General features: G+C 42.2%; 1 protein-coding gene across 3 annotated transcripts in view; it reads right to left on the reverse strand.

The window, feature by feature from the left end:
- Window positions 1-5882, reverse strand: part of UGP2 (UDP-glucose pyrophosphorylase 2) — a 77726-nt gene extending 71844 nt beyond the window's left edge. The window contains exon 1 of one of the 3 annotated variants that reach the window (XM_030196156.1): window positions 5714-5882. Coding sequence is in view for 2 of the 3 variants with exons in the window: in XM_030196154.1 (XP_030052014.1) it covers window positions 4606-4624 (19 nt within the window). In the remaining variant the exon portion in view is untranslated. Of the gene's footprint in view, window positions 1-931; window positions 1064-4605; window positions 5195-5713 lie in introns of those variants that run through there. The other 2 variants (XM_030196154.1, XM_030196155.1) reach the window with 2 other exon arrangements.
- Between the last annotated feature and the right edge of the window lie 10698 nt (window positions 5883-16580).

Consider the following 16580-nt stretch of genomic DNA (forward strand, 5'->3'; position numbering starts at 1 on the left):
ATGCCTCTGCCTCCAAAACTCCATTGAAGATAACACACTTGCAATCTAAAAGCCATGTGAAAAAAAACTCAGAAACATGAATCGTTTTTGAAAAAAAATTTATAGAAAGCAAGCACCATTTTCTGTCATATTTGTTATATGTTCCGAGTAAAATATATAAAGATTTCCAGTGGCAAGTTTTGTATATCCTTAAAGAAGAGTAAGTTACTATCTCTAAACAACATTGTGCATGGAAAAGCGTGTGCAAGATGTAGTTAATTACACTGCAACTCCAGTGCATATATTTTATTAGGGCAAGAGCCTCTCATTGATCTTTAAAGACAAACAGTGTGATCATGAAGCAAGAATATTATTTTCTGTATTTCCGTTGAGATTTTATAATCTAACCAACCAAAATGTTTTGTATTTTAAATTTAAAAAATAACCAAAAAAAATCAGGTCAAACAGAAGCTAAAGTTAAACCGTCAGTCAGTAACAAGTCAGTCAGTAACAAATGTTTACTAAATGATTTTTCGTTTGGATAAGGTGGATCCAAGCTGCAAAGATTCCTTGCTTAGTTTCTCCATTCTGCTGAAGTGTTACTACTGGGCTCCAAGTTTCAATTGCCTGGTTTAGTACTATTCTATACCTTAATGAGTAGTTTCAAGGTCTGTCCCCATGTGATGGCTGATGTACTGCAATCTAGTCTAGTCAAATGATATAAAAACTAAAATCTCAAACTAGAAAAAAAAAATCATGCAAAAAGCACTACATAATTCTGGCAAATCTCAAAAGCCTTTCAGCATTGTCTGTTCTAAAGCCATTTGTACCACAGAGAAGTCCTCTAAAGCACTCTTTGGTTAAATGAATTTATACTGACCTCTATAACAATTCTCAAAAAAATATCAAAAGGACATTTAAACAAGTCATAGAGAATAAAAAGGATACATACATAGGCTCCACATCTTGAAGCTGACAAGTCAGAATATCTGCTACTATTCCTCTTTCCTAGAGTTTAAACTGTACTCTGTTTAGATCCTCTGTCCGCAAAAGCCGCACACTGATCATGATTGCTTGATACCAGTAATGAAAAGGTATGAGAGGAGTCTGCATACAATGGGACCGGAGACAAATTTGCATACACTAACTTCAAATCCTGACCAGGATCTTGTACTGGCGTTATTACAGGAAGGTGGGTGGGGGTGGGTGCATGCATGGAGTGGAGGAGTGGCCTAGTGGTTAGGGTGGTGGGTGGACTTTGGTCCTGGGGAACTGAGGAACTGAGTTTGATTCCCACTTCAGGCACAGGCAGCTCCTTGTGACTTTGGGCAAGTCACTTAACCCTCCATTGCCCAATGTAAGCCGCATTAATACTACTACTATTTAGCATTTCTATAGCGCTACAAGGCATACGCAGCACTGCACAAACATAGAAGAAAGACAGTCCCTGCTCAAAGAGCTTACAATCTAATAGACAAAAAATAAATAAAGCAAATCAAATCAATTAATGTGAACGGGAAGGAAGAGAGGAGGGTAGGTGGAGGCGAGTGGTTACAAGTGGTTACGAGTCAAAAGCAGTGTTAAAGAGGTGGGCTTTCAGTCTAGATTTAAAGGTGGCCAAGGATGGGGCAAGACGTGGGGGCTCAGGAAGTTTATTCCAGGCGTAGGGTGCAGCGAGACAGAAGGCGCGAAGTCTGGAGTTGGCAGTAGTGGAGAAGGGAACAGATAAGAAGGATTTATCCATGGAGCAGAGTGCACGGGAAGGGGTGTAGGGAAGGACGAGTGTGGAGACATACTGGGGAGCAGCAGAGTGAGTACATTTATAGGTTAGTAGAAGAAGTTTGAACAGGATACAAAAACGGATAGGGAGCCAGTGAAGGGTCTTGAGGAGAGGGGTAGTATGAGTAAAGCGACCCTGGCGGAAGATGAGACGGGCAGCAGAGTTTTGAACCGACTGGAGAGGGGAGAGGTGACTAAGTGGGAGGCCAGAAAAAAGCAGATTGCAGTAGTCTAAACGAGAGGTGACAAGGGTGTGGATGAGGGTTTTGGTAGAGTGCTCGGAAAGAAAGGGGCGGATTTTACGGATGTTGTAAAGAAAGAAACGACAGGTCTTGGCAATCTGCTGGATATGAGCTTGCCATGAGTGGGAAAGCGCGGGGTACAAATGTAACAAAAAAAAAAACATTAAAAAAATGAAAGAATTCAGTACTGGTAACTGGCCCAAGACGTCTGCCACATGAGATCCATGTGGAGTATCCCACCTATAAGCACTCCCTTCTTAACCTTTAGGCTGCTATTATGTACTGTTCCATGACCAATACAAGAATTTGGACAAGATTCTAAATTTGTAAGTCCAAACTGCCAACTTACTTCAAGGTCAAAGTCACTTGTGTCTACTTCACAAAATCAAGGTATTAAATACAGCTTCCAGTAAAGGTGGTGGGGCAAAAAAGTGGTGACATTCAAAAAGACACACGATAGGGAGAAAGGTTCTTTAATAAGGCCAAACTACAGATTCAGCATAACGGACACACTGTAGCAAATAGGGAAAATAGCCAACTGGACGAGCCTAATTTTTATCAGCTAATTTTTTTAACCCTTTCTGGTCAATATTCAAACTCCACAGTCAGTGTTTCTATTAATTACCAGTCACAGCATTTAAATATATTCCCAGGAAAATCCAATAATATCCAGATATTGGAGCTAAATAGCCAAATATGTCACAGACAACCGTTATCTGGATAATGCCACTGAAAATTGTTGATTGGCCCTTGTGAGCAACACTTATCCAGATGGTTTTGAATATCAGGCCATATGAAAAAGCTGTATCTGAAATTAGCAGCCAATAGTGATCTGACAATAGTGTAAATATTAGTCTGCAGCCTATTCCTATGGGGCCCTTTTACTAAAGCTTAGCACGTTAATGAAATTAGCATGCACTAAATGCTCATTTTATACCCATGGGCTTCTCAGCATTTACCGCACATTAAGCTTTAGTAATAGGGTCTCTTTATGAATGAAAAATGTGTACCGTGTTTTGAAAAGCCTGTAGGGGCACAAGGTTCAAATTTTTCCTATTAGTCAGAAAAGTCAAGCAAGCAGGAAACAATTCCTGGCTTCAAGTCAGGATGTTCTTTATCAGAACAGAAATCATAGCAATGTACTTTTGAGCTACAATTATTTTTCAAGTTGTCCTTCATCACTAATGCAGTCTTGTGTACTTTTTTTTTTTTTTTAAACACTTTAGCATGGCTTCTAAAAGTCTTTTTTTTTTCCGGTAGAAAACAACAATTTGGCCATGGAATATTTAGTTTAGTATTTTTTTTTTAATTATAAAGCTATGCAATCATTGTTGTACCTTAATCAAGATTAACTGAACAGAGGGAGGAACAGACACCAGAACAGGGTCCATATATCACAATATATTCATTGTATGTGATTAACTTGGTATTTTATCCCACACCTTGACACATAGCACAGGACATGGCTTGTCCTATTTTGGTGTTTCTTACATTCAAAAAAAAAACAAAGAAATGCTTACCAAAAGGTTCTGATGGACAAATTGTCCAATGAGCCAGGAGCCTGTGTCAATAACCTGCATAGCTGTGTTATAAATGCCAGATTGAGTAAACTGAACAAAACACAGTCCTGTAAACTAAGTTCAATAATTAATTATTTCAGAATAGTCAGTCATATGTTTTAATGCTTCTTTGTTTCTGTCATGTCAGATATTGAAAGAGGTTTTGTTAACGTTGTTCATGTATTTCATTTGTGTCTAAATGGAAATAATGAATAGGAACCTTTAAAAACATTCTGCAATACATCTAAATGGGCAAATATTTAATTTGACTGGAATAATAAAAAAAAGATAACATCTAACATTTAAAAAAGAGATAACGCTATAAGTTTTATAACATCGCTTAATTAGAACAATGTAAACTGTTCCAAGTACTAAACATATAGGCACAGCAACAGAATAGCGTTATTTCTAGAATGGCCATCTAATATTATATTGGCAGCACTTATTCGTGCAATATATCAGCCAAACGATCATCCAGGAATCTCTTCGGATGTCCAAGAACACAGACAGCAATGCAGCAAAGTCATTCAAGTTCCCGAAATGACCTCCAGTCTCCGTTGACTGGTTCCTGTTATTTCGCAAGAAATTAATCTAGAAATCAAACCACGTAATACACGTACCAGGAGAATGAGTTCTTGCCCAAATTTCTTAAAAAAAAGGGAGATCACAAAATATGATTTACCCAAACTAAAGCAAGATGTGAGAGTTCACATTACCACCACTCGAGCAAAACTAAAAAGAAAGGTGGGCTGTTGATTCTCCTCCATCGATTTGTGATACTAAATGTAACATTTACCCTAACATACTCCTTTCAGCTAGCTGAATCTCGTTTCCTAGCGACTGAAAAATGACAAAGAAAACTCCCGGTATAGTGGGGGGGGGGGGGTAAATGAGCATGAAAACGTTGTTAAATTACAAGATCTACGCAGTAGATAGGATACTGATCGCCTCCAAAAGCCTCGAAAAACCGGACCATTAGAATTACACCAGTTCCTACACAGCATAAGTACAATAAGGTAAAACGAAAGATTAAATAGTAGACTTACCTTCCGCATATTTCGACATTTTCGAATTCGTTTGCTAAATATGTATCTCTTTAGCTAGAAGATCTATGAATACTAAATGCAGTTCTATGCGCCCAGCAGATGCAGCCTTTTCTGTTTTAACTACAAAGAATCAATTCCTAACCAGCAATAAATAAGCGAGCTAGACAGAAAATAAAATTCCTATACAGGGATTCTACCAGTAACACTGAATTTATAAAATAAAAAAAAAACTAAACTTCACAAGTGAATCATTAACAGCATTATCAACCTTAAACTACTTCCAGCCCAGCTAGCCTTCCAATATATGAAATGTTCTTACACAAACTGGAAGCCTGAAGGATTAAATTTCATCAGTGAAATGGGAGGACCTCACCTATTAGTTAACCCCAAAGAAGCTAAAAGCTTCAACTGCACGCACGTCCGTCTTCAACCTCCCCCTCCTCCCTTTTTTGCCTAGGGAACCATTGAAAATCCTTCCCACCGACTACAGAAAAATACATCCCCCCCTCATCTGCGAGATGGAGACACCACAGCGCCTCCTCTCTGCAGGCCCCGACTTATATCGTCTCCAAACTCGCAGTCCACCGCTAGCCGATAATATCATGTGCCCAGCAAATACCCCATTGCGAGAATGCTCCCCCCCCCCCACACCAAAATCAACCCACCCCCCGCGTGTCTAGCACAAGGTCTGGCAGCAGCTGACAAGCACTGCCTTGACGTCATCACGCTAGCCCAAGCGGGCATCGGGCACGAGAGTCTCCCCTCTCCCAGACACACAGAGTATCCTCTCCCCTCCCCCAACCATCCCATCGGACAAGCGGCGCGTGACACCAGGCAGGAGGCGTGTTTAACGCATAAGCACATATAAATTCTCTCTCTCTCGTCATCTCACACCCATACATGAAATGAGATGGGGAGTGGGACGGCTTAAAAACACTCTGGCTAGAAAAAGCAGAAACAGCACTACTGCAGATTCCAAGCTCCAGTCTGGCGCGCGCGCGCGCGCCCACAACTCAATAGCACAGGAGGCGCGTACACGCGCTAGCTCACTCGTTAGTAGCTGGCGGGGTGACCCACTCCCCCACCGTCCATCACAAACAGTACCCACCTGAAAACTCTCAACTTTCTCTCGCTCCCTATCTGTGGATTAGGAGAAATAATACGTTTTTTTAACGGTTCTAGGAGAAAAAAAACCCGTCTCCTAAAGCCCGTCCCCCTCCCACTTTGGTGCATTCAGCATAGCGACTACACCAAGCACTAAGCGGGCGGTCGGAACTCAGAAGGCGAAAAACCCTACCCAACTTCCGCCCCTTTCCCTTCACTGAAATGCGGAAGTATAGCCATAAAAGGACTGACAGCATATTCCTCCAATCGGAGTTCAACATTTGCCTGAATCCTCTCGCTCTTGACCAATAAAAAATGCAGAAGACGGCGTAACTAGAGGGAGAGTACAGTGGGCCAGTATTTTTTGTTTGTTTAATAACTAAAGTGTTATTGTAGCGCTATTTCTTAATTTACAATAAAGAAATTCAAATGGAAAATTATAGCATTGCATTTGTTGAAAAGTTAAGCAAATAATGTACAGCTACACATACATTTTAGTACCTGTATTGTATTGGTTAAGTACAGGTACTAAAATGTATGTGTAGCTGTACATTATTTGCTTAACTTTTCAACAAATGCAGTGCTATAATTTTCCATTTGAATTTCTTTATTGCAATACTGATTTTGTAAAGTTTGGGGAAATATTTTGAGCTGTATGACTACTATACTGTTTTTTTACTGTTTCCCTGAGGTACACATTTTGTAGGGAAGAACGTATATCTTACATGCCGGAGAAAATGGTCAAGCTAAGTTTAAAAGGTTGGCTGAAAGAAAAATCAATAACCCTAGGTGGGCTTGGAAAAGTCACCGTTTGGTGACCAAGGCTAAAAACAGAGACAGAATGCTTCATGAACTTCTGGCCGGATGCAGCAAGGCATCTCTTCTATTCTTAACCTAAAACTGGGCATAGTCTTCAACATATATTAAGACACATTTTGATATTATATATTTTACATCTTTTGTTTAAGATAGCTTGGAGACACTGGCAATTTGTGTGCTTAGGTCATTCTGTGCCTTCTGAGCAATCCAGGGGGCAGGGCCAACAAGCTAGCCATTGCTTGAGCTCAGCTCCAAGTCCTACTCCTGAAGCAATGATATGGAGCATTGGTACCACTATCCTTAGTGCCCAGAGTGGTCACCTGTCTTGCCTGGTCCCTCCAATGGATCTGTGACAAGATAAAGTGAGTAGGGCAGAGCAGGCATCCTGAAATTAGTGTGGGCTGTACTAACATAGTAACATAGTAGATGACGGCAGAAAAAGACCTGCATGGTCCATCTAGTCTGCCCAAGATAAACTCATATCTTGAATTTGTACCTGTCTTTTTCAGGGCACAGACCGTATAAGTCTGCCCTCCCCTATCCTAGCCTCCCAACCACCAACCCCTCTTCCCCCCACCTGCTCCGCCACCCAATTTCAGCTAAGCTTCTGAGGATCCATTCCTGAAATTGGGTGGCGGAGCAGGTGGGGGGGAAGAGGGGTTGGTGGTTGGGAGGCTAGGATAGGGGAGGGCAGACTTATACGGTCTGTACCAGAGCCGGTGATGGGAGATGGGACTGGTGGTTGGGAGGCGGGAAATACTGCTGGGCAGACTTATACGGTCTGTGCCCTGAAAAAGACAGGTACAAATTCAAGATATGAGTTTATCTTGGGCAGACTAGATGGACCATGCAGGTCTTTTTCTGCCGTCATCTACTTTGTTACTATGTTAGTACAGCCCACACTAATTTCAGGATGCCTACTCTGCCCTACTAGGGACAGTTTCAGAACTGGGACAGGGTTAAATTCTTTCAGATGCTAGGTGAGGGAAACTAACAAGAGAAGCATCCTCCACTCTCAGTGGAGCAGTGGCCTAGTGGTTAGGGTGGTGGACTTTGGTCCTGAGGAACTGAGTTCAATTCCCACTTCAGGCACAGGCAGCTCCTTGTGACTCTGGGTAAGTCACTTAACCCTCCATTGCCCCATGCAAGCTGCGTTGAGCCTGCCATGAGTGGGAAAGTGTGGGGTACAAATGTAACAAAAAAAAAAAAACAGGTGAGATATTGGAGGATTTTTTAAGTAAAGAGAATGGTATATGAGATAATGAGGATAACTTTGTGAAGACAAAAGGCTTGAGGGGGAAAGTCAAGTGGTAGAAATCTGAGGGAGAATTACATGAGGTTTGAATTGAATAATAATCACTAGAAGTTCAGGAATTTATTGAAATTAAAGGGCTGAAGGGAACTTAGCCTGTGTTGGAGGAAGAGTCATTTGGATTTCAGTAATGCCAAAGTCAGCATGGATAAAATGAGGAAGAATTAAGCTCAAATTTCTTGAGGTGAGCAGATATTTTTGAAATAGTGTATCTGGTATTTCAGTAGATTAGTGGGGGAGGGGTGAATCGGTTTAAGTATGCTAGAAGAACTCATTCTCAAGCCTGTCTTTAAGATATGTCTGCCAGGATATCCACAGTGAATATTTGCATACAATGGAGACTCAGTGCATGCAAATCTATCTCATGCATATTCATTGCAGATATCCTGAAAACACTGCTGACCTCAGGGGGTCCCTGGGGACCAATTGAAGAATGCATTACACCTGTAGAAATCTCTCAGCCATACCTTACCAGGAAGTAAAATCAAAGTCATATAGAGATATGTTTGCATGATGTACATTTAATTTTTTTTACATTTGTACCCCACACTTTCCCACTCATGGCAGGCTCAATGTGGGTTACATATTGGGGCAGTGGAGGGTTACATGACTTGCCCAGAGTCACAAGGAGCTGCCTGTGCCTGAAGTGGGAATTGAACTCAGTTCCTCAGTTCCCCAGGACCAAAGTCCACCACCAAACAGGCACAGTGAAGTATAGCAAAACATTAAGATTAGGTTTACTGGTGCAGGAAACTGCAGAAGATATCTTTGGGTGTGTGAGCCATCAGGTTTCAATGTGTTTAAAAGGTACAGATGGTATAAGCAAGAGACAGACGGCATGAGGCAAAAGGGTCAAGAACTTGCAAGGTGAGATCATTGTCTGCAGCTCTGCTTCTCCTCAAGAGTTAAAGTAACAAGAGTGATGAACATGACAACAATCATAATAATATGCCTTTAGTTAAAATGTAACATAATATTAGCTGTGCTATCTACAGAGAAGTAGCGTTTAAAATAAAAGGAACAATGAAGTTCAGTATAACATAAACCAAGATAGGAAAAAAAGAGGTTCCTATAAACGTTCAGGCCAATATTCGGTGGGAGCTAGCTTTATACCAGTGGGTGGCAGACATATGATTGCCTTATCTGTACATTTTCAAAATTTATATAGATAATATTGGGACTTTAAAATCACTAAATGGCTGGTTATTATCTATATAACAGGAGAGGGGCCCATTGTTCTAGCATATCTGTTTAGCAGTGATCATATTCAGCTGCTAATCAAATAAGTTATCTGTTTAATTTGGGCCTGCTGAATAGCATTAACATGTTAAGTGTAAAAACTAGTGCATGGTAAGTGCAAAGACTGTGCAGTAACTTTTGGGAGAATGTCCTCATTCCTCCACCCCCCCCCCCCCCCCACCCCCCAGCAGATAAGTTCTCTACTGCGCATTAATATCAATCACAATTAGTGTGGAATCTTGAATTAGTTCTCTTCATTTAAAACTAAACACAGAAAAAAACTTAAGGTCCCTGTTTACAAAGCCACGCTAGCGGCTGGTAGGTGCAGTACTGCCGATACAGGCTGTTCACTTTGCCTGGGCTGTGTCGGCAATGTTCTGCAGCAGTTGCTAGCGTGGCTTTGTAAACAGGGGGGGGGGGGTAAAGTTTTAATGATTGGGCAGACCACAGATATATAGAATGATAATATATTGAGACTTATGGGCTCATTTTTAAAAGAGATAAACGTCCAAAAAGTGGCATAAGTCTGCATTTGGACGTTTTTCTCACAAAAACATCCAAATTGATATTTTCAAAAACAATTTTTTGAAATTTTTTGAAGATGTTTTTCTATCAGGTCCGTCAGAAGTACGTTTTTTGGGGGGGTGGGAGGGAGTCAGTGACCACTGGGAGAGTAAGGGGAAGTCACCCCTGATTCCCTCCAGTGGTCATCTGATCATTTAGGGCACCTTTTTGTGCCTTATTCATTATAAAAACAGTTCTAGCTCAAAACATCTTAGTGTTAGTCTTGGACAGTTTTGTTCTGTTCTATTATGGCTGAAAAACATCCAAGTCCTACAATTAACATGCCCCTGACATGCCCTCTTGTGATTTGAACTTTGTTCCTGGTGTGGTAGTGGGGGGGGGGGAGGAGAGAGAGAAGGTTTGGATGGTGGGGGAAGGTGTGATTGTAAGTGAGGGTAGGGTGGAAGAGTGGGGATATGGGGATTAGGTGGGGTGATAGTGGGGACATATAAATTGAGCAGGGATAAGGAGGACCACAGGTACAGGGTGACTGGGTGATGGGGAAGGGCAGATGATGGATGGAGTGGGGAGGGGGAACAGATGCTGGATGGAGGGGGAAGAGAGGACAGATGCTGGATGAGAAGGAGAGAGGGGACAGATGTCAGATGGAAATGGGGAGAGGAGGGACAGACACTGGATGAGGGAGAGAGAAGGGACATATGCCAGATGGAAATGGGGAGAGGAGAGACAGACACTGGATGAGGAGAGAGAGGGGCTAGATGCTGGATGGAGGAGGGAGAAAAAGAAGAGAGACTCTGGATGGAAGAGAGAAGGGTCAGACGCTGGATGGAAAGGGGGAGAGAGGGGTCAGACGGAGGGAAAGGGAGAGAGAGGGGTCAGACGCTGGAGGGAAAGGGGGAAGAGAGGGTCAGTTGCTGGATGGAAAGGGGGAGAGAGGGAGCAGACGCTGGATGGAAAGGGGAGAGAGAGAGGGAGCAGATGCTGGATGGAAGGGGGAGAGAGAGGGATAGACTCTGGCAAGAGTTAAGATCAAGGAAAGAAGAAACAAGAGACTGGGACCAACACAATTAGAAAAAAGTAAACGGCCAGGCAACAAAGGTAGAAAAAAATGAATGTTATTTTTAGTTTAATATAAAGTAGTGTGGTAGCTGTGTTAATAAAGAAAATGGAAATAAGATATCTTTATTGGACTAATTTTAATACATTTTGACTAATGTTTAGAGACCCAACCCTCCTTTCTCATGTCAGAACAGAATACCTTAACAGCAGTATACTGTCCTGACCTGAGGAAAAAGGTTTTGGCCTCTGAAAGCTAATTGGAAAATATATTTGATCCAATAAATTGGTATCATCATATTTTCCATTTTTTGTTTTATTTTTATTTGTTAACCTTTAGTATAGTGATTGAAATATATCCGTTTTTGAAATTTGTATCTGCGGGCGGGGGGGGGGGGGGGTAGATGCAGCGCAGCGGGCAGGAAAGAACCGGGATGGTGAGGGCATCTGCTGTGGCAGTAGGGGGGCATCGGGCAGTGGCCAGGTGGGGGGGCCCAGACCACTCTCAGTCTGCCCCTGTTGAATGCCCTTTTGGTCTTGTCAATATATAATAAACTGCACAGACAGATGACAGTATAAATCACATTCTGTGTTTTACAGTTGGAAAACAGTCTTAATTCATAATGGTCCCCTGTAACTGGATGAGTAAAGGTTCTTGTTTTTAAATTTACATGACATACTGAACAATTGTGACACAGGCAGTGTCCAGCAATAGTGACTACCCAATTTTTGTTTTTGAGAGGCTGGTAGAGCAGAGGGTGCTAAAATGTTTTTAAGGTTCTTATACCTCTTCAAAGCAACCATAATATCTTTCTCAGAGAAATGTGGTGAAACCTTCATAATATGCCTCTAAGGATTGGAATGATATCTTAAGATTGTTTGCACGCAGTTTGGTATATCTATCTTGTCATTCTGTTTCCTTGGTTTTGAGTAATGCAAGGACCTTCTGTCCTGAGAAACTGCTCTCTCTCAGAATAACTTCTTTCTCTGAATTTAGTGTCAAAATTTTTGACCTGTTTTCTTTTTTTTTTTTATAATCATCTGTAGTAGAGCACATTTGTTTAACTTTGAGAAATTGGCTCTACGGCAAATTTTTCTTCAACACTTTGCTATGGCAGCTTGATTAATGTAATAAATCAAAAAATAGCTCTCTGTGTATGATATATAAAGAATAACACTATACTACATTTTCCACTCAACAAAATGATATAGAAAATCAGTATACTATTCGAGTATAATATGGAGGAAAAAAGAGCCTCACAGAGCTCCTAGACAATATAACCGTCTATTGGAGCTAAAACGGATCTTAATCTGATCCTCTGTTCATCATTGGCTCTAAAAAAAAAAGTCCAAAAAAAGCATATTATTCATTGCTCACTAACCAATATGAATAATTTAAGAAAATAGCTGTAGTGACGAAATTAATAGTTCCATAAAATTGTTGCTTCGCAATATATTAGAACTTAATGCAAAATGAGCACTTATCTTTTACGCTAGAAGACTTCAAACACAATTCTTCAGACGCTCCAAGCCAACGGTGGCCAGCGTTTCGAAAAAACTGCTTCAAGGCTTAGGTAGCCCTAGTCTTCTGTCAATAAAAAGGGATTCAAATTATTCATCACTGCAGTTATTGAACAATAATATACTGATCTTTAACAAACTCACCCACTCACTTAAAAAAACGCTCTAGCGATGATCTCCTGCGCTCTGCAATGTAATTCCTTCAAAATGGCTCCGATTTATAATACATGACGTCAGACGCCATGCAATCGATTGGCCAATCAAAATAAAGCATTACTAGGAGCTTTAAATGCGTGTCAACACTCGCAGTAATTTAAAAGAAATGGCACCATTCAATTCTTGAGTTGAGCCCTAAGGGTTCCAAAGAATGCAGTCGATAGATCCATTTCTGCTCAAATTGTAACAACATCCGTCGGAGATCTCCTCCTCTCGGAGACTTCCGCAATGTTTGCAAAATGACACATTTTAAATCTTTAAATTTATGAAGCTTCTCTTTACAGTGCATGACCAGTGGCGAACCAATTTTTTCGATATGCATCGCACTTCTATGCTCAATTAACCGTGTAGTTAACATACGAGATGTCTGTCCTACATAAATCTTATTGCACGGACATCTTAAAGTGTATATTACGTTCTCAGACGTACATGTTGACAACAACGTTAACTTATAATGTATTATCCTTTCGCACCGAGGATATATCTCCAAATGTTGCCCGGGAGGGAAAGGTTAGGACAGCTGTTGTACTTGGTGATTCGATCATTAGGCATATAGATAGCTGGGTGGCTGGTGGACGTGAGGATCGCCTGGTGACTTGCCTGCCTGGTGCGAAGGTGGCGGACCTCACGTGTCACCTAGATAGGATTCTAGATAGTGCTGGGGAGGAGTCCGCTGTCTTGGTACATGTGGGTACCAATGACATAGGAAAATGTGGGAGAGAGGTTCTGGAAGCAAAATTTAGGCTCTTAGGTAGAAAGCTGAAATCCAGATCCTCCAGGGTAGCATTTTCTGAAATGCTACCTGTGCCACGCGCAGGGCCCAAGAGACAGGCAGAGCTCCAGAGTCTCAATGCGTGGATGAGACGATGGTGCAGGGAGGAGGGCTTTAGATTTGTTAGGAACTGGGCAACATTCTGGGGAAGGGGGAGCCTATTCCGAAAGGATGGGCTCCATCTTAACCAGAGTGGGACCAGGCTGCTGGCATCGGCGTTTAAGAAGGAGATAGAGCAGCTTTTAAACTAGAAATGGGGGGAAGGCCGACAGTCGCTCAAAAGAGCATGGTTCGGGATAAGGTATCTTTCAAAGATATCACCATAACAGGGAAGATAGAGTATCCTGATAGTGAGGTTGCAAAAGAGATTGTAGTAGATCGGGTATCTTTATATTTCAACATTTTTATTGATGATTCCACAGCATGACAACAGCACACAAAGTCGTTTTACAGTGCATTGTAAACGTAACATAAACATTTGATTAAACACTGTGAGTTTTGTCCTCATCAAACAGTTTTTTGAAACTTTTTCTCCCCCCCTCCCCTGTACCCTCGCCCCCCCCCCCATGCTTAACTTTTATCTGCCCCAGGATTCCTACTCCGAAGATCCTATTGACCATGCACCTCCTCTGGGCTTCAGCAATATACCATTGCACTGGTTGGTGTCTCCTATTTTGCTCAGCCTTGTGATTCAACAGAAACCCTTTCCTATTCCCTAGTAATGTATACTTTTATGTTCAATAATAAAAAGCCGTGTACTTCTGCTCAGACCTTTCCCCCCTTCCCCCCCCCGATCCCCCCTCCCCCCTCCCATTCTACACCCCCCTCTACCCTCCCCCTCCCTTCCCTCCATGCCACGCTCAAAGTATCGTGTAATCAATACTACTTTTGCCAGGGGAGTTTATTTAAAATTTGACTGCGCGCTCGTGGCGAGATGGTGTTCAAATACGTCCCCCACACTGCTAAGAATCTCCGCTGCCTTCCCGGTGTCAGGCCCGCACCTCTGGCCTCCCATATCATCAGTTCGTGAAGTTTATTCCTCCAATGCCAAAAGGAGGGAGGGTGATCCTGCAACCAGTATTGTAAGATGCACTTCTTCCCTACAATGCACGCCTTCCCTAAAAATAGCTTCTCCCCTCGTGTACATAGACTCCACATCCTGGGCGCACTGAATACTGCTCTTTCAAACGTTAATGTAAAATTCCTACTTAGTACCTCTTGTAAAAACCTGGAGATCGCCGCCCAATATCTAGAGATACTTCCACATTGCCACAGTCCATGGGCCAGTGTAGCCTCACCGCTTGTGCATTTGAGACAGCAACGTGAATCAGTTACCCCCATGTGAGCAGCCTGTCTCTGGGAAACATAAGCCCTATGCACCACCCGAAAATGACACTCCTGGAGTTCTGCACTGTGGACCAACTGTGGTCCACTTTTAAGGGCTGTCAATAACAAGTGCGCAGGTATCGGCCTTCCCATCTCTCTGCTCCATCTGTCTGCCACCACTTGTAAGTCACGAGCTTTTTCTTTATTGCATAGTTCTCTATGGAACCCTGCTACCGACACTTGTCCCTCTGCATCTCCTTCCAGGAGTGTTCTTAGTTGTTCACCAAAAGCAACCGATAGGCTCTCCGATGGCAGCGCTCTCACGTAATGCACCAGCTGCCTATAGGCCAATATGCTTAATGGGCCCCATCCTCCCAACCCCGCAAAAGTCTGGTAATCTACCAGCGAACCATCCTGCTGGAGTAGGTCTGCCAATCTTGTTATTCCCTTATTGATTAATTGACGAAACACCTTAGAATCCCTCCCTGGTTCAAATTCTAGATTCCCTTGTATAGGAAGCCATACACTACTCGTGGGATTTTGTTGCCACAGCGGCAATAGTGTTCTCCATAGCTGCCATATTGGACGCAGCAATATACTGTCCCGAAAGTGTATCGGCTGTTTCCTCCTGGATGCATGTAACAAAGATGCTACATTCCAGGGGTCAAAGTAATTTTTTTCCATTTCCAGATCGAGATAAGTGCTAGTTTCCAACAACCAGTCTTTGAGATATCTGAGTAAACAGGCTTGATTGTATTTCTGAAAATCTGGAAATCCCAGCCCTCCAAGCCTTGAATTACCTATCACCAGTTTCCATTTCATTTTTGCCTTCCTACCCCCCCAGCAGAATCCTGCCGCCATTTTATAGAATGTCTCCAAATCTTGTTTATTAATCCACAGTGGTAAAGCCTGCATTACATAAAGCCACCTTGGAAAAACAATCATTTTTAACAAGTGTACCCTACCATAAAAGGACACCGGTAAAGCTGACCACTTTGTCAATTGATCTTTCGTTTCCTGTAGAAGCTTGGTTATATTTAGCTTATATATCTGTGCGGTGTTCATTGTCAATTGTATTCCCAAATATCGAAACCTGCCTGTCGCCCACCTCAATGGGAAATCTCCTTCCCACATACCTCTTACTTCTTCTGAGCTGGCCAGTGCCTCCGATTTCAACAAATTTAATCTAAATCCAGAAAAATCTCCGTACTCCACTAAACTCTCCATTAGATTTCCCAACGAGGTCTTAGGCTCTGTAATAAGCATTAATAAATCGTCCGCAAACGCTGCTGTTTTAAAGGCATGTTTCCCTATGGTTATACCCTTTATACCCTGATTAGATTGAATCTCTCGTAATAATGGGTCCAATGTTAAGACAAAAAGCAATGGGGATAAGGGGCATCCCTGTCTTGTTCCCCTACTTATCGGGAAACTATCAGACAATACTCCGTTTGCGTACACCTGTGCTCGCGGCTCTGCATACAATGCTCTAACTGCCCTCAAAAAACCCCCTCCTATTCCATATGCTTCTAGGACTCCATACATATAGCCCCAATCCACCCGATCAAACGCTTTTTCAGCGTCGAAACTTATTAACATTGCCGGGATTTTCTCCCTCCTAATTTTTTCTAATGCCCCTAATATTCTTCTCATATTTTTTGATATTACCCGCCCCCGGATGAATCCCACCTGTGAGTCAGCTATCAGCGAGGGTAACACTCTGGATAGTCTGTTCGCCATAATTTTAGCGAGGAGCTTCACCTCCACATTAAGCAATGATATTGGGCGGTAAGATTCTGGCTTATCTGCTGGTTTACCCGGCTTCTGAAGAACAATTATTTGAGCTATATTAAGATATCGAGGCAACCTTTCCCTTTGTATAATATTATTGAACACTTCCACCAGTACCGAGCTAATCTCTGATCTTAACAATTTATAAAATTCAGTCCTGAAACCGTCCGGTCCCGGGGCCTTTCCTAGCGCCCCTTGCTGTATTACTAATTCCACTTCTTCCACCGTCACCGAAGCATTTAGTCTGTCTAGGTCGGAGTCCTCTATGCGGGGTAATCCCACACCAGACAGATA

The sequence above is a fragment of the Microcaecilia unicolor genome, chromosome 3 (genome assembly GCF_901765095.1).
Source record: "Microcaecilia unicolor chromosome 3, aMicUni1.1, whole genome shotgun sequence".
Taxonomy (NCBI): Eukaryota; Metazoa; Chordata; class Amphibia; order Gymnophiona; family Siphonopidae; genus Microcaecilia; species Microcaecilia unicolor.